We start from the raw sequence: 25,394 nt of genomic DNA on the forward strand, positions 1-25,394 counted from the left end.
TCGCCACCTAACAATTCATGTGTGGTGAGCATACTGGTACAAAAATGGCTGGCATCGCATCACACAGGTGGATCCTACACATCAGTGGTGGTTGAAGTGGCTCCCCACTCACTGAAGTGCTTTGAGTAGTGAGAAAAGCATTATAAAAAATGTAAACATTTATTATTATTGAAAATCACAAGTCCAGAGATGGAAAAAAGAAAACATCAAAGTCATTGAATATCCAGTTAAAAGGCCGTAAATAAAAACCGAGTGATCAGCAAGAAGGCACATGAGGGAGGCCACCAAGAGTCCTCTGATAATTCTGAAGGAGTTACAATCTGCAGAAGCTTAAACTCAAGAGATTGTGCTGAAAATAACGGTCGCCCAGGTACTGCACCATTCACAGCTTTCCTAAAGAGTGGCAAAGAGAAAGCCACTGTTAATTAAATGTACAGGACAACTTGACCTGAGTTTGGCAGAAGGCACATGGGAGACTTTGAAGTCAAGTGGAGGAATGTTCTATGGCAGGGGTGTGCAAAGCCATTCCTGGAGGGCCGCAGTGGCCGCGGGTTTTTATTCCAACCCAGTTGTTTAATTAGAAAACAATCCTTGCCAATAATTACATTTCATGGCTTTTTAGTGCTTTAACTCTGCTATGTCAAGTCATTCTCAAATCCTAGATTTTTTTTTCCATTCTAAAGATATCCAAATATTTTGAAGTGTAAAACGGATGGGTAATTCTCAATCCTTGACTTTTTTGTCTTCTCTTTCCTTCCAAGTATTTAATTAAACCAAATAGTGCATGATAAATACACACAGGCGTAAAGGGTAACAAGCAAAATGGATAACTGCTGGTTTCTTTTGTCATTTGCATCTTATTGCTAATAAGGAGCAATTAAAAACCAAGAATGCAGCTGTTTAAGACTTAAATAAGCAATAAGGGTTCAAAATCTTAACGAGGGAGATAACTAAAATGAAGCAGAAGTGTTTCTAGAGCAATTAGTGCTTCTTATTAAGCAATTGGGTTGGAACAAAAGCCTGCAGCCACTGCGGCCCTCCAGGAATGACTTTGCACATCCCTGTTCTATGGTCTGATGAGACCAAAATTGAGCTTTTCAGCCATCAGACTAAAACACCATGTTGCACTGCACAATATCAAGAATACAAGCATAAAGCCAGATGTACTATCATGAGAGCTGGTCGTATTTTGTATAACCCTTAAACACATTAGGTGGGTCGGGCCTCCTTTAGAGTCCTGCAGGCAGCCTAATACTACACCACAGTGAGGTTGCTCATGGTTTCACTGTATTACTGTGTCCTGAGCAGACCTCCAGAACTGCTCTCAGCTTACCTGCCATGATCATAGAGATCACAGTTGCATAGACCTCTTGCTGCCATTTAGCAGGCTGAAATTTTAAGACTGGCTTTGTGATTGTCTCTCATAATACATTGCTGAAAATCTTTGCCCGGCTTTCCCTGAAGAACTGAGCTCAAGGCAGGAACCAGCTCTGGGTGAGAAGCTAGTCTATCGCAGGGTACCATCATGCATGCACCCACAATCGCTCATACTAGGCCAACTTACAGTGGCCAATTAACCTAACACACATCTTTGACATGTGAAAGGAAGCTAGTGCATTCAGAGGAAACCTGCCGAGACATGGGCAGAATGCACAAAACCTGTAGAGTGACTTGGATGAGAATCAAACCTGCATCCCTTAAGAGCTAACCCCTGCAACAGTGTGCCATTCAATGTAAAATTAGCAGTAGTGGAGTACTGAACCCTGAGATGGGCACTGCCTGTGCATAGTCTCCCTAAGTAGGTTTTTCTCTCAGGACAATTTTCCTTCCATATCCCAAAGATGAGAAGGTTGTCTTAATTGTGTGTGAATGAGAGTGGGTGCCAGAGTATATGCCTCACAATTCACTACCTCAGTGTCTTTTGGTGTTTCCAGTGTTGTGCTCAAATGTGCAAGCCTAGACTGGTTAAGCAGGTTTGAAAATTGATGGGTGGATTTTAGCCATCTTACACATGAATACACTTTGTGCTTAACCGGTTTCGAAACACTGGACAAAATTCAGTTAACCCCTCTTTTGTTCTGGCCCAGATTTGAGAATTGGCTGCTGAAGCTCATTCCTGAGCCGTGAACTCAGAGTGACCAAATTCCAGCTATTTCACCCTAGAAAAGAAGACGGAAAGTTCAGGCTGGACTTCGAGCAATGAGCTTTTTCTACAATGAATCACTGAACCTCTAGTTGCAATTAAGTGCAGCTGTCGACGTCAACTTGTCGGATGCTTTCCTGGCAGAGGGGGGATGGAGGAGAGGATCATAAAATACCGCTGCTTACATTGTACATTTTCTCAAAGCTCCTCATAGCTCTCTAATTAGTAACTCTGAGTCCTTAAATAAATATTTATGGCAGCATTAAATACCTTCAGATTGCATTAGACCCGATTGTCGGATACATCTGGCGGTCTGTTCTCAGCAGGAATCACAGCCAAAATTCCCATTCCCAAAGCTTTAAAAATTATGAGCATAAGCACTGGAACTTGCTGATAATCGCTCCATTACATGAAGGTCAAGCTGTTGTGTGTGTCCGGGTCTAGCTATGTGGGGAAATTCTAAGGAGCAAAAAAATAAATGTAAAGATGTTCTCAATTTGTAAAACATAAAACATTAAAAATCTTAGCTAATCTGGTTTAAACTTATGGAATTTTTGAATTTCCGTTTCCACCCAAACAAACAAAAACAGAGGAGTAAAACCAGATTTGAAAACTACCACAAAGCTTAAGAAAACAATAAATTTATTATATGTGTACCTAATATACGTTCATGGGCAGGGTGGTGGTATGGCATGTGATGCTACAGCCTTATGCATCCAACAAACCGGTTATGAATCCCACGCCCAGTCATTCTGTTGAGTCTACACATTGTGCTTATGTCTATGTGGGTTTTCCTTGGGAAACACAGCTTTTCATCCTGAATTCCCATATATGTGCTTATTAGGTGAAATGGTCACTGCACATTGGCCTGGTGTGAATGGGAGTAAGAATATTAGCAGGAGGTCTGGGGCTACTTACCACTTTGCCCCCAATAATGTTGGGATAGGCTGCAACTCTCTCCAACCATAAACTGAATTAAGTGGATTTAAAAATGTTATACTGTCACATCTTAGCTCATTGTGGTTTACTTATGGGGAAACATTAAACAGTGAAACAAAGGAGGGGCCGAGCTAGTGAGTGGGGGTCTTACTGCGGGGTCTATAAGATTTCCATGAGGGTAAGCTTCACCCCAAGTGTAACACAAGGAGCCTTGCGTATTCTAAGGCTGTAATGAGTGACCCAGCAGCCTAATCAAAAGATGGATCCTAAAGAGGCGTGCTGAGTGACATGTTTCTCTGGATCAGCTACAGATCAATGGGAGCTTACCATAAGAACCGCACTAGTCTCATTGGCCAGATGCAATTCTCAAACGAGAACACAGAGCTGGGGACAACTTGCTACAACATTTGTAGTGATTAGCAGAGAAATTAACTGGAGAAAAGGCTCCTCCCACTGGATGTCTTCCTAAAATCCTGCCTCCAGTCCACGCACTTTAACCATGTGGGGTCGCAGTGATCCATTTCATCTCACGTGTTCGAAAAAATACATATGGAAAATTTGAGAGAGAAAAGGAAACTGAAGAAAAAAGAGAAAATAGAAAGGTAAAATTGTGGTTTCCAATTTCAGCGCTCAATAGCCGAAGCGTAACTATTACTAATTATATATATATATATATATATATATATATATATATATATATATATATATATATATATATATATATACATATACATACATACATACATACACACACACATACACACACACACACACACACAAACACACAGTATATCTTGCTGCCATTTTGACTAGTGCATCACTACATGGCATAACTGCAGTAAATAGTGTTTATAGGAGCATTGTCAATGATGGGGCTACTGTGTAGAAAAAGTGTCATCATCTCTACATGCTGTGACTGAAATGTACGCAAATACAATAAAATGAAAGTCTGCAATGTGCACTTTAACCACATATGAATTGTTTGATTTGTAATTTTAAACTGTGAACCAGAGTGGTAAATCAAGGAAGAATGTCTTTGTCTCAAACAATAAAGAGGACACTGTGTATATGTAGATATATACTGTATGTACATAGATCTTCCACCCACGTTTAGGTAAAATTCACTGATGGTTGTCTCCAGATGCACATTTTCTACATCTAGCTCTACAGCCATGCAGTCAGTGAAGAGCTCCTTACTATAGACAGGCATTTTCCCAAATCTTTTCCAGTCTTCAAGTACCTTTCTAGCACACCACAATAGCTGGCATTGGATCACCCAGGTGGATACTACATATCAGTGGTGGTTGAAGTGGCTCTCCACTCACTGAAGTGCTTTGAGTAGTGAGAAAAGCACTATATAAATGTAAACAAGTACAGTGGAACCTCGGTTCACGACCATAATTCGTTCCAAAACTCTGGTCGTAAACCGAGTTGGTCGTGAACCGAAGCAATTTCTCCCATAGGATTGTATGTAAATACAATTAATCCGTTCCAGACCGTAGAAACTGTATGTAAATATATACATTTTTTTTAGTTTTTAAACACAAATATAGTTAATTATACCATAGAATGCACAGTGTAATGGTAAACTAAATGTAAAAACATTGAATAACACTGAGAAAACCTTTAACAACAGAGAAAACTAACACTGCAATAGTTCGCGCTATAGTGCTAGGAACCGCTCTCGCTAAAAACACTTTTTTTAATGAGTTTTAAGCACAGGGGAAAAAAGGAACATTTGAAAAATCCGTAATTTAATAAACCACCAAGAAAAGTAACATTGCAACAATGCAGGCTACGAACCGATCACTGGAAACAGAACTGAAAACAAAAACAAGCCTTCTCTAACTTATGCGTCCCTCAATCGCTCTGTGTGTGTGTGCGTGCGTCTCTCTTTAGCGAGCCTGGAGCGCCTGTGTGTATCTCTCTAGCGCGCTCCTGTGTGTGTGCGCACGCCTCTCTCTCCCCCCCCCCCCCCCCCCTGTGTGTGTGTGTGTGTGTGCGTGCGTCTCTCTTTTGCGAGCCTGGAGCGCCTGTGTGTATTGTCACGCTTGGGTCACAGATTTGCACAGAGACACAGGAGGTTGTAGAAAAAAAGGAACTTTATTCAAAGCACTGCAAACAAACATTTGTCTCTTTTCAACAGTTTAAACGTGCTCCATGACAAGTCAGAGATGACAGCTCCGCCAGGAGCACAGATTGTCTGAGAGAGAAAGAAGGAGAAGCAAGCAACCAATTTAACAAACTGAAAGAAGCCCGTGCAGGCTTTTTAAGAAGGCGGAGCACCGCACGAGAGGCATATTACGCGACAGAGCCGGCAAGAAGGGAAAGGAGGAATGTGAAGGTAGTCTGTCCATGTTTCTTAGGGGTTTTCCCAGGGGCGTCTGTATTCTCTGGGGGTGCGATCAGCTTTGCAGCTCACAGTGTGTCTGTCTAGAGCGCTCCTGTGTGTGTGCGCGCACACGCCTCTCTTGCGCGTGCTCCTGTGTGTGTGTGTACAGCCCTCTGTCTCTTGCGCTGCCTCTCTCTCTGTGTGTGTGTGTGTGTGTGTGTGTGTGTGTGTGTGTGTGTGTGTGTGTATGCGCGCGCGCGCCCGCTCTCTCTCTCGCTCGCTGCACAGGAAATGCACAGGGAGAGAATGAACATCAACAAACCGAAAGGGAACCTGGCTTGTTCGTATACCGAGTGTTTGGTCGTGAACCGAGGCAAAAGTTTGGCGAACTTTTTGGTCGTAAACCGAGTTGTACGTGTGCCGAGACGTTCGTGAACCGAGGTTCCACTGTATTATTATTATTATTGAAAATCATAAGTCCAGAGATGGAATCAAGAAAAAATTCAAAGTCATTGAATATCCAGTTAAATCACTCATTTAGAAACGGTAAGAGTGTGGCACAGCTGTAAATTGGCCAACAGCAGGCCGTAAACAAAAACTGAGTGATCAGCAAAAAGACATATGAGGGAGGCCATTGAGAGTCCTCTGATAATTCTGAAGGAGTTACAAGCTGTAGGAGCTTAAACTCGTGAGATTGTGCTGAGAACAACGGTCGCCCAGGTACTGCACCATTCACAGCTTTCCTAAAGAGTGGCAAAGAGAAAGCCACTGTTAATTAAATGTACAGGACAACTTGACCTGAGTTTGGCAGAAGGCACATGGGAGACTTTGAAGTCAAGTGGAGGAATGTTCTATGGTCTGATGAGACCAAAATTGAGCTTTTCAGCCATCAGACTAAAAACACCATGTTGCACTGCACAATATCAAGAATTCAAGCATAAAGCCAAATGTTCTGTCGTGAGAGCTGGTTGTATTGTGTATAACCCTTAACACTTTAGGTGGGTCGGGCCTCCTTCAGAGTCCTGCAGCCAGCCTAATACACCACCATAGTGAGGTTGCTCATGGTTTCACTGTATTACTGTGTCCTGAGCAGACCTCCAGAACTGCTCCCAGAGATCAGTTGCATAGACCTCCTGCTGCTATTTTGTAGGGTGAGATTTTAAGACTGGCTTCGTGACAGTCTCTCATAATACATTGCTTGGCCTCAGTACTGTTAATTAAAATCTTTGACAGGCATTCCCTGAAGCAATGAGTGACTTGGATGGGAATTAAACCTGTGTCCCTTAAGAACTATCCACTACAACAGTGTGCCAGCCAATGTAAAATTAGCATTAGATGAGTAGTAGATCCATCATAGGTATTTGATTTTTTACATTCTTTTCAACCTTGCAACAGTGCAATTGAAAAACATAAGGAAAGTTTTGACAAGAACAGTACAACTCAGCCCAGCAGTGCCAGTCATTTTCCATTTAATTAGGATTCCCAGAATATCGCTAATTTGAGTTTTAAAGCTCCCCAAAGTGCAATGCTCAGCTACACTACTTGGCAAAGTGCCCTATACTACAGTACATATCCACAGTCCTCCATGTGAACAAATACTTACAAAAGCACAAAATTTACCTTAAAACACCTCCTGTCACCACTCCCATGTGCTTGCTGAAGAGCAGATTTTAAAGTAACAGCTGTTTAACTTTCTTCATAACTCTTAATATGTCTCCTCTAAATCTTGATAACTCCAGCCATAAATATTAAACTTTGTCAGTCTCCCCTCATTGTTCATGTCCTATAGTTACAGTTGGTCTAGCTGTTCCTTTCTGGATTTTCTCAAGCACTGTCATGTCTGTCTGATAATACAGATACCAAAACTGCACCCAGTGTGACATACACTATAAATAGGTTATGCTTCAGTTGTAAGTACTTGACTTTGTGTAATAAACAACCTGACATCCTCTTACATTTTCTATGCCTTCTCAGTCTAGTCATGGACAATGACCAGTCCATCCTGGCTTTCAAGTCTTTCTAATGAGGCACATTTTCCATCCATCCATTTTCCAAACCGCTGAATCTGAACAAAGGGTCACGGGGGTCTGCTGGAGCCAATCCCAGCCAACACAGGGCACAAGGCAGGAACCAATCCCGGGCAGGGTGCCAACCCACCGCAGATGAGGCACATTTTCTAGCCTGAAATTAGACTTGCATGAAAGTTTACCTGTGTGACCACTAGGGGGCACTGCAGCACCCCCGTATACTAGTAATAAAAAGGGCATATTTTCACCAATACCTTTTGAAAAGGCTTAAAAAGTAGCATAAACAACAAAATTCCCAGTCTACCTTGGCGGTAATCTCATCAGACCTGCCTTTAATGTAAAGAATCTTGGTGTCATTTTTGATTCCTCCCTCTTATTCCACCCACATAAATCACATTAAGAAACTTTCTTACTTTCACATCCGTAACATATCCCGTGTTCGCTCCTTCCTCTCCTTCTCCAATGCTGAGAAACTTGTCCATGCTTTTATCACATCCCACATTGATTATTGTAATTCCCTACTGGCAGGTGCCTCTTCTAATCTTATATCACAGCTCCAGCTTATTCAAAACTCAGTGCAAGAGCCCTTACTCGAACCAGCAGCAGCGAACACATCACACCCATCCTGCCCAGTCTTCACTGGCTCCCTATGTTTGACAGAATCGAATATACAATCCTACTAATAACCTACAAAGCCATAAATAACCTCACGCCAAACTACATCAGTGACCTTCTCCATCACTATGTGCCTGCCCGCCCGCTAAGGTCCTCTGATTCTGGCAATCTTGTTGGGCCCCACACTAATCTGCACTCCATGGGTGACAAGGCCTTCAGCGGTATAGCACCCAGATTCTGGAATGACCTACCGAAATGAATCAGGTCAGCTGACAACATGAATTCTTTTAAAAAACAACTCAAAACTCATCTGTTCAGGAAGGCTTTAGCTCTACTTGACTTTATTACCCATCTCTCAGTTTACCTTTATGTCAAGATGCTCATGTAACCTGTATGTGTGTGTGCTAGACCATCAATTATGTTGTCTGTTAGGCTTTTTTTTTTTCTCTGAATTCACCGTCGTAATCTTCTTTATTTATTTATCTGGTTTGTACAATGCTATATACTGTATATCCTGCCGTTCTTTCTTATATTCTGTAAGTGCCTTGAGCATGGGAAAGGCGCTATATAAAATGTAGTATTATTATTAATAATATTAGATAGCATAATTAAACATGTACTACAAAGATATTTCAATGTTCATTAAACGTTTTGAAGAATCAGAGTTCTAAGCTTACAGATGGCTTAAAATTTATTAAAGAGCTGATTGTTTGGCGATTGGTTATTTGGACAAAGAAAAGGAAGGACAGGAATCGGGGGTTAGTACATTTGAAAAAGACAGTACTGCTGCAATAAATTATTTTATTGAGGGTCCTGCATGGGGCAGCAAGCATCTTGTGGGAGGCAGGAACAATCTCTGGAAGGATCGCCAGCTCGTCACTACCACTGTGCCTCAATGTTTTATACATGCTTTAATTTCAATCATCATGAAAATTATATCAAGTATACATCTTAGTATTTAAATTGTTCAGAGAGCTGTAACATCATGAATGTAATGTATTCTGTATCCTGTTGGCGTAAGAGAAAGCCCGTTTAAGAAGCATGTACTGATTCACACACGTAAGAGGACATAGAATATGAAGCATTTAACGTGCTACTTTAGTTACGATGACATTTGAGAAACTATTAAATGGTTTTAAGATGAAGTTTGACGTTCTACTTTAATGACAAAATAAACTACGAGGTTAAAGTGGAAATTTTGACCTTTTCTTCCACACTGTGTCCCAGTTTTTTTCTTTTCTCTGTACCCTAATACACTTCCAAATGACACTGTGGGCTACGACTCGCCTTTTCACGGTGACTTTGATATCTGACCACTTATTTATTTCAGGCACTGTGCGACTTTCTGAACTTGAACTTTCGAGTTTCTCTGTCACTCTGTCACTTGATGAACTTCCTTTTGTTGTTTACATCACTGCTTAAACCAAAAAATAGTACATTTTTCCTTGCCTCTACTTGGTATTCGCTGAAATTCTTCTTTATACACATGGTTTTTGCCATTGTCTTTTCACAGAACTCAAAACATAAGGGGCTATTTATATTGATTTGCATATTCCAAGAGGCTTCATTCTGGGAGGAGTCGGGGTGGAGCAACAGGTGCGTGCACAAGTGTTACTTTTCACACTGACCGGGATTAATGGAGCAGAAGAATGTGAAAGTTGGTGTACGCACAGATTTATGCATCTGGATTTTTTTGTGCATACGCACACTTCTGCTTTTGTCTGTACACCATGTTTTAGTGTGAATTCTATGCACAGTGGTATGCATGAGGCCCCTGGATGAGCAGCTCCTTTTATCTTGGACCTGGAAGTTCTTCCAGTGCTAGGACATCGCCTGATGGTTCTTCAGGGTCAAATTGGAAGTCCCATAAAGTAGGGAGCATAACTCCCTGCAGCATCCCCTGGCAGTACCCACAGACCCCAGCAGGGCTGCCCCACGGGACTACAGTTTTCAGCATTCCCTGCAGGTATCTGAATGAGTCCTGTAGCACAGGAATACTGCCATCTAGCGGGTTGGGGGAGCATACAGCTTTGAAATGGAGCCTCCCCGATCTCTCCAATAGATTGGCTTCCCAGCCAGTTAAGGGAATAGGGCCAATACCAGCCACAGCAACAGCTCATGCATGGTGGTGGCTTTACATCTGCCACACTGAAGGACTGCATTGAGTGATGCTGGTATGGAATTGTAATTTGAACAAGGTGATGGAACAAAATCAGAAAACTAACCAAGGGAAGAAAAAAATATATATTAACAAAAGCAATGACGTGAAAACAAAATAGTAGTAAAAATAAAGTGAGAGGCTCAGAAGCCACGAGCTGCATGTAGCCAAACTTAAAGAAAAGATGTAACCCATAGTCCAAAACTAAAGGGACCCTAACCAGAAGAACAGTAACAACAAGTGGCAAGTGTTTTTTGTGAGTATTCACATACTTGGACAAACCAGGATGTGAACAAAGCTGGCATTTACAGCTTTGACCCAGTGATATCATATGCCACACTCTTCCAGTTGACCTTAACAAACAAAATAAAAAAAAAAAAAAAAAGTAAAAATGGATTTGTTTAACATTAAAGAATGTGCATAATAGAAAATAAATGTAACAAATGTGTTCCTTGGTCTCTCAACCCCCTAAAATGATGCACTGGTTAGATTTAAAAGCCAAGACCCTGTAGCTAGGATATAGCGGGTTGGATAATGGATGGATGGATGGAATGACTGCTAAAAATGTCAAAATGCAAGTCAGATCAGACACATATGAATCCAAATCTAAATTTTGACCAGGCCCTTCTGTAGCTGTTTTGTAGAGCCTAGGATATCATACATGAGCCACCTAAGATCATGTATACGCTATACAATTTTAGCTCGTGTTGCAAATACCCAGTAGGTGTTTCAAATCAGCCCAAACACGCGAGAATGTAACAGAAGGTCAAAGTTTTTGCCATGATTACAAGATACTGTACATTCCATCCCCATCCAAATGGCTTATGGACTCTTATGGTTTTTCGATATGCTGGAGTTTTTCACATTTCAGAGGTCGTGCAAGCCAATTGTGTGTTTCTTTCCCATTGACCAATCTAAAAAGCAACTCCATGTTCATAATTTCGCAAACATTACAGAAAAATGTCTGTGGGTGAATGAGACGGAGGAAAAATTGGTTGAGCTGCATCAAGAAAACCATCCATTCTTTTGAGATTTTTTCCAGAGACATATATTGGTTCATCAAAAAAAGAACTACTGAGGAACAATTCCCAAAAGATACAAATTCCTGTTGGTATTGCATGTTTGTGCTTTAAGCAGATTAGCATAAGTGATGCGGTCCAGTGGTCATAAAATGAAAGCAAATCAACAGAATACCAATAAAGAGCTCAGCTACATTTAGCTTACAGCTCACCTGCCAAGAAAGTGAAGAGGAGAAAAAAAAAAAAGCCAGCATCTTTGGATGGGCAGGAGCGCAGAGGAGAAGGTGTGCCCAGGGCAGAATATTGTGTATTACAGCAATATGCTCTGAAGTGGTGTTTAATGTTTTATCTTTATATAACCTGTGCCGTGTACCTCCCTAGAACCCTTCTTTCAACCAATAAAAACTGGACTGTATGGTGTTTGTGGGTCCTTTTAAGTGAAGAGTTGCCTCAAGAGTGCCCCCCACTGGTCACACCACCAACTGACCACTAGGTTTAAAAACGTTCTAAAAAAAATCTGAATATAGAATTTAATCATGCCATTATTACCATATTTCACTCCTCTTTCCTAACTATTATATTGCTAAAATAACTCAAATTCTTAGAGAAAAATATTACTAATAAGGCAAAAGGGAACCTTATGCGCCCTTATGCCTTGTTCAACTATCCTTTTATCTGTGTCTCTTACATGCCCATAAGCCTCTACGGTTAGAGCCGATGTCATTTTTCTTACAGGGTTTTATAGATTTGTTTTGTTAACTAAATACTTATGTCCTTCCTCTTATACTGTGGAGATACGTTAGGTTACCATCCCTCGTGTTCCCTGTCTCCAATACCTCGGGCAATAGAGGTAAGGAAATAGCAAGGGGAAATGCCTCATCAAGCTTACAAATAAGAAAAAATTTCAGATCTTAATGCCAATATACTGTAGATCTCCCTTGAAATTGTCTTGCTTGCCAGGGAGACACACTATCCTGGCTGATTAAATATTTTTATTTAATTTACACATACACACTCGATATATAACTAGCAGTGGCACCCAGCACTACCTGGCAGGGCACCAAGCAGCGCTGCCTAGGGTGGGCACACCAACTAAATTTCAGTGCAAATCATGCCTTATGGTGTTTCTCTGTACAAATGGGAAATCTGTGCAAAGTTTGGCAGAGAAAGGTTCATTGGTGTGGATTTGCCAGACAAAAGCACACTTTTATATTTTAGAAAAAAACTAAAAATCCATAAAGTCGGCACTTTCAAAGTCAAAGCTGCTGCATCTGATGCTTTGAACCAAACCAATTTGTTAAACCTGTGAGGACTAGACACAGTAGCATTCAGCCTTTTTTCTTGCTTCAATTAACCCATACACATTTAAAGGTTTGAAACTAAAAGAAGAAACCATGGATGGTAAAATTGTGAACATTTTCAAATAAAAGCTGACTCACCTGTTCCTGAAGAGAATCCAGGACTTCTAAAGTTGTAATTTTTAATTTCACCATACCATCTCTCTGCTACCTCCTTGCCTACAAGTTAAATTGAGACTTTTATTCTCTTAATGTTAAAACTAAGGACAAAGTGGTATCCTTCTTAGACATTGAGTAACCGTTAAAAAGATCAAATGTGCAATTTTTTCAAAGGAAATAAACATACTACTTTATAGCAAATCTACTTCATGTCTTTACCATTTCTTCTCTCTTTTATTTGAATATGGCAGTTAGATGGAGGCTTTTAAAATGCAACGCATTTTACTGTAAAATCTATATATGTACATTGTAATTAAATTATCACAACAATAAATACAGAAAATGCACTTTAAAACTGTAAAACACATTATGGCTTATATTGTCAACCTAAACAGAGTAAAACACAAGTCATAATCATGGAGTACGTACAGTATATGATATCTATGTCAAGCCATAAGCTCAAGCCAAGTTCAAATTCTAGTTTATTGTCATGTGTACAGACAACAATCAAATTCTTACTTGCAGTCTTAACAGCACTTACAGAATTTCAAAAGACCTCTGGTCTCAGAATTAATTTAAATAAAAGTGTGCTCTTTCCAGTGAATTCTCAAGCACACAATATTAGATTGGACACCTTCCCTTTTATTACTCAGATCAGTTTAAATACCTAAGGGTAAATATCACAAGTAAACATAAAGCTCTTGATCAACAAAATTTCGCCATCTGTATGGAAAAAATTAAGCAAGACTTGCATAGATGGTCAACCCTCCATCTCACTCTAGCTGGAAGAATTAACGTTGTTAAGATGAATATCCTTCCTAAGCTTCTCTTTATTTCAAAACATTCCAATATACATCAATTAATCATTCTTTAAGCAATTAGATTCAACCATAACCTCATTTATTTGGAACATAAAACATCCACGTATCCAAAGAGTGACTCTACAAAGACCTAAGACAGAAGGTGGCATGGCTTTACCTAACTTTCAGTTTTATTACTGGGCAGAAAACATACAAGTTATAAAAACCTGGACACAAAAAGATGAACATACATGGGCCTAGTCTGCAATAGAAATTAAATCCTGCAGTACTTCTCCATATTCCCTGCTTTGTGCCCCAATAAAATACAAGTTATCGCCAATATACTAATAACCCAATTGTGCTTCACTCACTCAGAATATGGAACCAATGTAGAAAGCATTTTAAGATGGAGAATCTTATCTGTGGCACCTCTGCATGAGAACCACCTTTTTCAACCCTCGCAAACATATGCAGTTTTTAATATCTGGAAAACATTTGATATTAAATTGCTTGGAGATCTTTATATAGACAACATCTTTGCATCCTATGAACAATTTACATTTTCCAGCAACACATTTCTTTCATGATCTTCAAATTAGAAATTTTCTCAAACAGAACCTGCCTGATTTTCCCCATCTCCCACCTTCCTCTGTGCAGGAAAAAATATTGATCAGTCTTGAGGACTGCAATATATAATATTTTACAGTCCCTCCCTTTCAAAGATCCAAGAGGACAATGGGAAAAGGATCTCTCACTCAACATATCAGATAAGGAGTGGAAGGTAGCAAAGCAGAGAATTCATTCGAGCTCCATATGCGCAAAGCATACAATTATTCAACTCAAAATTATATATCGAGCACATCTGTCTTGCCTAAAATTGTCCAAAATGTTTCCACGACAAGATCCAACCTGTGAACGCTGCAATCAAGCTCCTGCCTCACTGGGCCACATGTTTTGGGCCTGCACCAAATTAACAACATTTTGGACAAACATTTTTAAATGCCTATCAGACAGCCTTGGTGTCACAATCCCTCCTAATCCACTAACAGCTGTGTTTGGTGTTCTTCCAGATGGGCTTAAAGTGGAGAAGGACAAACAAACTGATTGCCTTTACTACACTATTGGCACACAGACTTATTTTGCTAAAGTGGAAGAATCCTAACTCTCCTCTTAAGTCAGTGGGTAACCAATGTTGTATATTATTTGAAATTGGAAAAAATCAGATTCTCACTTAGAGGATCTGTGCAGAACTTTTCAAAACCTGACAGGATTTAATCAATAATATTTTAGAATAAGCTCTTAAAGCAGTGAGGAAGTAGATTCTCTCCCCATTTCTTTTTCGTCTACATTTATCTGTATTCGCCTAATAAAAATAGTAAAAATAAATAAATTGATGTTTAAGTTTTAGTCTGTTGGCCATGCTCTCTTTCTCAGGGGTGGGGGTTGATTTGTTTTCAATCCTATTTTTTTTGTAAAAATGTATCTATTTGTATGGAGTGATTACAATAAAATCAATAAAATTATTAAAAAAAGAATTTCTTACTTGCATATTTCCAGAGACCAGTTGAAAATACACTACCAATAAAAGACACACAAAAATGCTTACGCAGCATGAAACACGCATAATTATATAAAATATTTCATCCATCCTCAAACAATGCTGCTCAATTTAGCTCAGAGTCATGAGAAAAGAGGATGTTCTAGAGGCCCCTGCCCACAATTAAACATGTTCTCTCTACAACATGGCTACCCGCAGCTCCCATCAGCTTCAGTTGCCCTTACCTGGCTCATCATAGGATGCCCATGCTAGGTTTTCTCCACACTGACCTCTACTGGAATCATCACTGTGTTTCAGGACTCTGGTTCTTGACAGGGCTTCTGCATATCTGCAACATAAAGCAATTTTTTGGTGACATGTGAAGGATAAGAATTTCACGGTGTTGCCACACTTGCCCAGTGCCTAACAGTGGTAATCTTTATTTGTATACAAGTTACAGATTAGAAATATAAAAACTGATAAAACAATGTACTTCTGAAAGTATCACCTTAGTGTTTATTAAGAAGCTGACCAACATTTTAACGTTTCTGATACTATCTTCTTCACAAGTCATCCTGACTTTTAAAATTCATGTTATTGGCTTACTCTGATTGATAATATTTCTTCCAGTTTTGATTCTAACATCCGTTCCTTACAATTTTACATTTCTTATGATAGGATAGGGCTGCAAGTCTGAATTACTAAGGTGTGAAGTTCCAGGGGTTATGTTAAGGAGTCATGTATCAATCTGTTGGCTTTCTCCAGAGCTTCACTGAAGATCAAATGATGACCACTGCCCTTGCTCTGGCTCCACTCATTTCTCCATTCCCTTTCTCAATCCTCTTCACCTACATGGCTGCTACCTCACCATCAGTCTGTCTGAAGACCACATTGAAGAAGCTCTGTTGCTTGGTGTTACAGTCATGACAATTGGTGTGCTATTGCACCCACCTATGTTTACAGATTCACCCTCATTAAGCAGGTTTTACCTTTGGCCCCCCAACCCTGTTTAAATCTCTGTCTGCTTGTTGTATTCATAGGATCAATAAGTGGTCTTAGTGGATCCCTTATTTACATTTAAACTATTCATTTTTCCATATGCCATAGAGTATTTTTAATTTCTAAGGATTGTCTACAATGTTGCACCCCCTTTGTTTTCTTTTTATATAAAGAAAATTTTCTCTTGAAAATGGACAGACAGGCTTTATTTCAATCCCAGCAGGGAGATCCTAAAGACATTTGTTTTACCTTTCCTGTGCTTTTAACACCATTCTACCACATCGACTGGGGAAAAAGTTCAAGGTGTTGAATCTTGATGCGCCCACAGTCTCCTGGATCCTGGACGACCTGCCCAATAGACGGCAGTTTGTGAGGCTGAAGGACTGTGTGTCGGGAATGGTGTGGTGGAATACTGGAACACCTCAGGGAACTGTCTGGTCTCCCTTCCTGCTCACCCTCCACACAACAGATTTCAAGCACAATACCAGCACTTGCCATCTACAGACATTTTTAGATAACTCGTCCATCATAGGCTGCATAAATAATGGAGACAAGTCAGAGTACAGGAAGGCTGTGGAGGACTTGGTCTTGTGGTGTAGGGACTACAGCATCAGCAAGACAAAAGAGCTGGTGGTGGACTGGCATGCCAAGGAGCCTTGTAGACCAGTCACCATTCAGGAGGAGGATGTATAAACAGGGTTCATATAAACAACAAACTGGACTGGTCTGACAAGACAGTGGCACTAGACAGCAAGGGCCAGAGCAGACTACTTGTTAAGGAGACTCTGATCTTATGATGTATGCAGCAAGGTGCTGGAAGTGTTCTACCAGTCCACAGTAGCCAGTGTGGTGTTCTATGCTGCAGTCTCCTAGGGAAACAACCTGAGCTCAAAAGAAGCACAACATCTGAACAAACATATCAGGAATGCCTGCTCTATCACAGGGTAAGCCCTGGACACACTTGAAGCAGTTTTAGAAAAGAGGATGGTGGCAAAATTAGATGCCATCATGAAAAATCCCCTTCATCCCCTCTAAGTGGCGCTCTTTTGGAGCACTCTTAGCCACAGGTTCATCCCACCACAGTGTGCTATATAGCGCCTCTGGGGGGTCTTTTCTGTCAACTGCTATCAGGCAAGTCAATGCTTCCACCCGATGAACTAATTAAGATTATTTTTAATTTATTTACTTATCGATCGAGTAATTGATTGGCTGAATGGTTTGCCCTGTGAGTCTGTATCCTTTTTTTTAATGGTTTTTGGTACTGTATACATCTGAATTTCGCTAATCTAATCTAACCTAAGAAACAAGTGTAATAGATATATGAAACAAAATGCAGCGTATGAAGAAATTCTGAAGGTTTTCATGCTATTTCATTTTTTTCTTCCATGTTTTTAAATTTTCCTGAGGTTCCGAATACAAGGTTTTGTGATGCCAATACCCAACACCTGCAAGGATGTACAAACTGAATGCCAGAGAAACAGTTGGATGATTGCTTGATTTAGGAGATTCTTTTTGAACAAGCAAATGGAAGATGAACAGAAAAAAAAAAAAATTCAATGTTCCAAATGGTTAATTTAACTGTCTCTCAAAATATCCATTCATCTATTTTCTAAACCAGTGAAACTAATCTTATGATCATGGTGGGCTGGAGTCTACTCCGGTTGCAATGGGAGATACCAACCTATAACAGGGCATAGTCATATGGACCGCAATACTGGGGCAATTGGTATAGGACAATTAACTAATTATATATTTCATTTATGTTACTGTTTTGCAGTATGAAAATTGAAATATGCTAAAGTAAATTGAAAACAAAAGTAAAACACATTTCTTTAAGAGCTAAAGGCTTAGAAAACAAACAAATGTCAAACTTTCCAAAGTGCAATTTCATATTTCTTTTGTGACTGCACTGGCAAACACTTTCTCTAAAGAAATGCGTCACTCAAAATTTTTTTTTTTTTTTTTTTTACTTACACTATTTGTAGTGAAGGTGAGAAAAATTTTTTATCTTACATTTCATGCAGAACAGAGATAATGAACAACGCTGGACAAGAGCAAACAATATCAAAAAGTCCATGAAAAAAATCCAATTATTCATGTTACGTAATCCACATGTGAAGTCATCCTGTTGTACTCACACACGCACACACATACACACCCCGTCCCAAACACATCTATTTTTATTAAAACATTGCTAAATTAACCACGTTGGAAAAATGAAAATGGAAGACACTCATTTGCACCCAAGCATTTGATCCGAAGACCCACCTCCTTAAAAATACAAATTTTTAAACTTTCTTTTTACAAATTTTAATAGTTTGCCCCTAAATAAATGGACTAATATTTCTAAATTTAAAAAGCAGAAAAAGCACTGAAAGGAGTAAAAAAAAAAAAAAAAAAAAATCAACAAAAGAAAGAAGATTGTATAAATTATCTGGCAACCAGACATAGTTGTGAGGTTTCATTGTGCCATCAGGCAGTGGTGTTTGGCGTTAGATGTGGAAGTTCTGGCATCTCAGAGAAGACTATTAACTTTAGAATTTCACACCCAAAAGACTTACTGAAATTGACACAACAAACACATCCAGTGAGTTGAAATAATGTAGGCATAAAAAAGTCTGGTCAACAAAGAATGGCCAAACTCATTTAAATAAATCAGAAAAGGCCACAAACACTTCAAATAACAGCCCTTCACAACAATGGTGTGCAGAAGGGAAACTGAATGCATAACACAATGGACCTTGGAGCAGATGGGCTACAGCAACAGAAGACCACTCCAGGTTCCAATCTTCTGAGTTATAAACATAAAGGTGCCACTGCAGATAGCATATGACCACCAAAACTGGGCGATCAAACATTGGAAGAATGTCTCCTGGTCTGACAAATCTCGATTTCTGTTGTAACATGCAGGTAAGAGAGTTAGAATTTGGCTTAAATAGCATAAACCCATGGATCTATTCAATCCTCTGTCAATGACTCTGGTTCTTTTGTCAATAGCACATTGCAATGGCATAAAGGTTTTCTTGGCACACAATAAAACCTAACACCAGCTGAATGCCACTTAAGATCCATAGTTGTTGCATAAGTGCATTTCTGGCCACAGCTAAGTCTAAAATCACACATCATTTCAACCTGCATCCATGAACAGGACTGTCCAGTCCACTCCCACCTCATCCTAAAAGGATCTGGAGTGAAGAGGAGGTTTGCACATGAATGTGCAGTCAAGGATCTGTAGAAATTGTGTGATGCTATCAAAGTGTAGACCAAAATGCAAAAGATGCTTCTATTTCAGTACCCTGAAGAATTCATACTGGCCTGGAGGCAAAAGGGGGTCACATCCTGTACTAGACAGATGGCCATCGTGTGTGTACATTGAATTTTCATTATGAAGTTTATAGTATCAACATAGTGGTAATGCTTTGCATGCAGCACATAATGCACATTACAGCCTCAGGTTGGACAGTTTGGAGACAAAGTCAGAGAGGCGAGATTGCGTTGGTTTGGACATGTGCAGAGGAGACTTACGGAGTATATTGGGAAAAGGATGTTAAGGATAGAGCTGCCAGGCAAGAGGAAAAGTGGAAGGCCTAAGAGAAGGTTTATGGATGAAGTGAGAGAGGACATGCAGTGTGAATTTCCCCTTGGGATTAATAAAGTATCTATCTAGGTGACGGGTGTAACAGAGCAAGATGTTGAGGACAGGAAGATCTGGAACAAGATGATCCACTATGGCAACCCCGAACGGGAACAGCTGAAAGAAGAAGACGAAGATAATGAAAGTACAATAATTTAGAAAAGGTTTTTGAGCTTTTAATATAAAAGGTTCATTGCTGTTGTCGAACACGCTTTTAAATAGTGTTCTCCATGAAATGTACTACATTACATAGAGACTGTTTGGTTTTAGGGCAAATTATTGTACATTTTACTTATTAAACATTTTTAAAAAACAGAAACCAGATGGTATCATTAAGGATGAAACATTAAGAACGGACATTAACAGAAAAGCCTAACTAATAGTGACTGGATCAAGAATCAGAAATGACTAAATGGATATTACAGCACCATAGCGTACTCTGCATAAGAAAAAGATGCCCACTTAAAAGATTTTAGGATTTGTGAGGAGGTTCGGGGCATATCTCAGCAGCACTGGGTGGGAGGCCTTGGACTAAGCTGAGGTTCTCTGCAGAGCCATGCAAACACTCCCAGCTCACAGAGGGACAGTTTGGAACTGCCACTCCACCTGACCTGCAAGGCATTTTTAAAAGTATACATTTGCATTTCAAACTGCCTGCTCAGACAATCTCTTGTTTTTATTCTGTAACTCACAGATGGTCTAAGATATTTCTATGTAATTCTAGAGAATATAAAAAATAGAAACTGTTTTGCAACTAAAATATTCTCATTTAACTAGAACGATATGCAAACATTTATGGATTTCTCTGTTATAATCTGCCTTAAACAAATAAATGACTGTAAAAAGTACAAACCATTCAGTCTTTTCATTGGTTAGAGAACTAAAATTACAACACAGAAAATTTCAGTGTAACTAACTAAATTTACACACATGAACAAACAGCAAGAAAGGTGGCTACTGGAAAATAAAACCAAAAAAAATAAACTCACTGCTGCGCTTCCCTGTTGAGTTTACTGCTCAGAGTCAAGGTGGGCACCCCGTGATTCTTTCGTTTCTCATTGTGAGCCTTCAGAACCTCTTCTGCAAACTGCTTTGAAGCTGCATGGGCACAAAATAAAAAGCAATGAGCCTACTGAAGACATGAATATTGGAGAATGCGAGTTCAGACCAGCAACCCAAGCAAACGTCAATCCTTTACTCCTAAAGCACATTAATTAAAAAAGTAAGCCAGTGCAGCAGTTAACATGCTTCAAGTTGAAATGGAAGTGCTTCATAATTAGGATGTCTTGCTTTGCACCAAAGTCACTCTGGAGGTAATTGGTTTCACATTCTTAAGCCAACAAAACAGATACTGTGTCTGACATTGTACAGAAGAATGGAAACCTCATTGCCATCTAAATAAATGTCAGACAGGTAAGCAGTCTTGTTCAGATATACTCCTTTGTTCAGCCATTGTTTGTGTGGCATTTGTCAGTTTTCCCTGTGCACTACTAAATAATGGCACTATGCATTCCGAGTGTAAGAAAATGTGGCTGTGCTGTGACCACACGTGCATGGCGAATCTCTGCCCTCAACCCTACAATACAGTACACGGGTTTAGAAAATGAAAGAAAAAAAAAGGATGAATAAAAGATTAGCACTTCATATTTAAAAAAAAAAAAAAAAAAAATCTGTGTATACTTGTGTAGATCTCCCCGCGTACCGCCAACACTCCCTGATCTGTTGAAGCATGGACCCCATAAGACCTCCTCTGAAGGTGTCCTATGGTATCTGGACCCACGGGATTGGCAGCTGATCCTTAAAAGTCCTGTAAGTTATGAGGTGGGATCTCCATGGATCAGACTTGTTTTCCCAGCACATCCCAGAGACGCTCAATCAGATGGAGATCTGGGGAATTTGAAGGCCAAGTTAACACACTGAACTCTTTGTCATATTCTTGAAACCATTCCTGAACAATTTTTCACAGTGCTGAAGGGTTCATTATCTTGCTGAAAGAGGTTACTGCTATCAGGGAATGACATTGCCATGAAGAGGTGGTCTGCAACAATCTTTAGGTAGGGGGTACATGTTAAAGTAAAAGCTACAAATGCCAGGACTCAAGGTTTTCCAGCAGAACATTGCCCAGAGCATCACACTGCCGCTGCCGGCTTATCTTTATCCCCATAATGCATCCTGCTGCAATTTCTTCCCCAGGTAAAATGACACACACACACACGGCCTTCCACATGATCTTAAAGGAAATATGATTCATCAGGTCAGGCCACCTTCTTCTGTTGCTCTGTGGTAGAATTCTGATGCTGATATACCCATTGTAGGCACTGTCCACACCAGACAGGGGTCAGCATAGACAGTCTGACTGGTCTGTGACTAAGCAGCACCATCTGTAACAGGCATGTGATGCACTTTGTGCTCTGACACCTTTTTCTCATGGTCAGCTTTCGGTTATTCAGCAGCTTTTCTGTGGGATTGGCCCAGACAGGCTATCTTCACTTCCCAAGTGCATCAACGAGTCTTGTGAACTGGCGACAGGGTCATGGCTGCCCAAGTTGTAATTCCTTGGTCTACTTTTGGTATGTATTAACCACTGCATACTGGGAACTCCCCACAAGACCTGCCATTTTGGACATGCACTGACCCAGTCGTCTAGCAAACACAATTTGGCCCTTGTTAGAGCTGCTGAGATTCCTTTTGCTTGCCCATTATTTCTGCTTCCAATACATCACCTTTAAGAACCGAGTGTTCACTTGCTGCCGAATATATCCTATCCTTGTCAGGTGCGACTGTAACAAGATAGTCAATGTTATTTACTTCACCTGTCAGTGGTTTTAATGTTATGGCTGATTGATGTATACATTGTTAAGCACAAGCATTCATTCATGAAACCACATTAAACAAAGAAGTGGCATTCATGGTTCTCACCCAGGAAAGAATAATGGCAATTATGGAATTCATTCATTGCAGCAGAGAAATTAATGGTTGTCACATATGTGGTGCAGATGATAGATGGTGCGCTTGCATTTTAGCCAACATTAGCAAAAGAGACAACAACATTTCAAAAACACATACACCACCAGTCAAAAGTGTTAGAACACCTAATTTTCTTTCAGTTTTTATGGAAATACACAGTTTAATGTCTTAATGTTTCATGAAATCAAGGCACAGAACAAATAAACATTGGCAAATAAAAAATAAGTCAAGGGATCATTAAGTGTACAAAATTTTATTCATCAAAGTAGCCACCTTTTGATGATATAACAGCCAAACTGTGGTAACCCTTTTGATTCAGAATGCCACACTCTATGCGAGTCACCAACTCTGCCTCCAGCAAAAGATGCCCAGACCATCACACTTCCTCCTTCATGTTTGACAGCTGGTGTCACACACTGAGGAACAATCCTTTCACTAAGCTGACAGCATACAAACACCCTGTGTGATGAACTGAAGATTTCAAATTTTGATTCTTCGGCCCATAAGACAGTCTTCAGTAGTCCACAGCCAGTATTTCAAGACCCTATTTAGTTCTTTAAGGAATGGCTTTCTTACTGTCACTCGCCCTGCCAAATCTGCAGCACAAAGTCTCCTCTTCACAGTAGAGACTTACTTTTGTTGACTGCTATTAACCTCTGCTTGAAGTTGTTGTGCCATGAGGCACCAATCACACAAGCTGGTAACCCTCAGAAACTTGTCTTCTGATTGGCTTGTGACTTTGGGTCTGCCAGATCTCTTCCTATCAGAGTTTCTTCCAATTTCCATTTGCCTTTGGATTGTGTAGGACACCATTGTACTCACTGACACTTTGATTTTCTTTGCAGTTTCTCTAAATGAAAGGCCTACATTTCTAAGGCAATAATGATCCATCTCATTTGCTTTGTCATTATCACTTGAATGTTGTCCAAGTAGTACTTCAGAGAGAGTTTAGCAACAATAGTCTGTTCCAATTCTGCTTTAAGACAGGCAGATGTTTTTCTAAGTAATAAGTAGAAGTTGGGACACCTGTGCAAATTGTTTGTTTCAACTTGCAAAGCTTAATTTACTTTAATTGGCTCTAATTGCTGCAGAACATTTGCAGGTTGTAACCTATTAGTTGTTATGAAATTTTTTTTGTTCAGTTTTTGCTAAACTAAACTTTAAAATTTAAACCTCTGGCAGTTTATTGTTTACCCTTTCACTATTTTAGGTCATTCATTGTATTTCAACTGATTAAATTTGGAGAAAAAAAAAAATGGAAAAACGGGTTTAAAAATTTTGACCGCAAGTGTACATTTTTGCCTTCATATTCAAGCCATTATACAAATATACATTGGCAATGTGGGAAGTGACATTTTTCACATCTTTTATAACTCTGATGGGCAGTGTGATATTCTAAGCTGTCGTGTGCCAAGCTGCTAACATCACTTCAAGAGAGGCCCACCAAATCACCAAGTTAATTAAAAATGCAGGTTCAGTTACAGGATGCATTCTGGACCCCCAAAGGTCAGAGCGAAGGAGAGAATTAAAACAAAACTGAGTGCCATTATGAACAATACTGCATATATTCTCTCTGACACATGAATACTGAGGACTTTCAGCCAACAAATTATTCAGCAGACATGTGTCAAGAAATGCTATGGGGGCTCCTTTACACCAACAGCAGTATGACTGCGTAATAGTCTTCCATTATATTTTCTTTCTTTTCAGTCATTGTGATGTGTGTGTATATTTATTGTTTTATCAATTAAGTTCTATCTATGTAATAAAATACCTGAGAAGAACAAAGTCAAAAGTTTAAGAAATATTGATGTGCTTCTATCTAGGAAATATTTAGATTTTTCCCTCTGAAAAAGAAAAAAATGAAATGCTCTAAATGCTTGGTTAGAATGCTACGCTGTGGTGTGCTGGAGAGGCAGCATAAAGAAAAGGGACACCTCACGCCTGAACAAACTGGTGAGGAAGGCAGGCTCTATTGTAGGCACAGAGCTGGACAGTTTGACATCCGTGGCAGAGCAACGGGCGCTGACCAGACTCCTGTCAATCATGGAAAATCCACTGCATCCACTGAATAGTATCATCTCCAGACAGAGAAGCAGCTTCAGCGACGGACTGCTGTCACTGTCCTGCTCCACTGACAGACTGAGGAGATCATTCCTCCCCCACACTATGCGACTCTTCAACTCCACCCGGGGGGGGTAAACGTTAATATTATACAAAGTTATTGTTTGTTATACCTGCATTTTTATCCCACTTTAATTTAATACTGTTTTTTTTTTTTAAATCGGTATGCTGCTGCTGATGGGATTAATGGGATTAATAAAGTATCTACAGTGCATCCGGAAAGTATTCACAGCGCATCACTTTTTCCACATTTTGTTATGTTACAGCCTTATTCCAAAATGAATTAAATTCATTTTTTTCCTCAGAATTCTACACACAACACCCCATAAGGACAACCTGAAAAAAAGTTTACTTGAGGTTTTTGCAAATTTATTAAAAATAAAAAAATTGAGAAAGCACATGTACATAAGTATTCACAGCCTTTGCCGTGAAACTCGAAATTGAGCTCAGGTGCATCCTGTTTCCCCTGATCATCCTTGAGATGTTTCTGCAGCTTAATTGGAATCCACCTGTGGTAAATTCAGTTGACTGGACATGATTTGGAAAGGCACACACCTGTCTATATAAGGTCAGTTGACAGTTCATGTCAGAGCTCAAACAGAAAAATGTCTGCTGCTTTGAAGGTCCCAATGAGCACAGTGGT

General features: G+C 39.8%; 1 protein-coding gene across 1 annotated transcript in view; it reads right to left on the reverse strand.

Annotated features, from left to right (window-relative positions):
• The window catches only part of glipr2l (GLI pathogenesis-related 2, like), a 94,100-nt gene that overhangs the window by 34,028 nt on the left and 34,678 nt on the right, over positions 1–25,394 (reverse strand). Inside the window, exons 2-4 of the mRNA XM_028817411.2 lie at positions 20,650–20,758; positions 15,273–15,376; positions 12,673–12,750 (exon numbers count right to left, since the gene is read on the reverse strand). Coding sequence (XP_028673244.1) covers positions 12,673–12,750; positions 15,273–15,376; positions 20,650–20,758 — 291 coding nt within the window. The remainder of the gene's footprint in view (positions 1–12,672; positions 12,751–15,272; positions 15,377–20,649; positions 20,759–25,394) is intronic.

This window comes from Erpetoichthys calabaricus, chromosome 13 (assembly GCF_900747795.2).
Source record: "Erpetoichthys calabaricus chromosome 13, fErpCal1.3, whole genome shotgun sequence".
In the NCBI taxonomy this organism is placed as follows: Eukaryota; Metazoa; Chordata; class Cladistia; order Polypteriformes; family Polypteridae; genus Erpetoichthys; species Erpetoichthys calabaricus.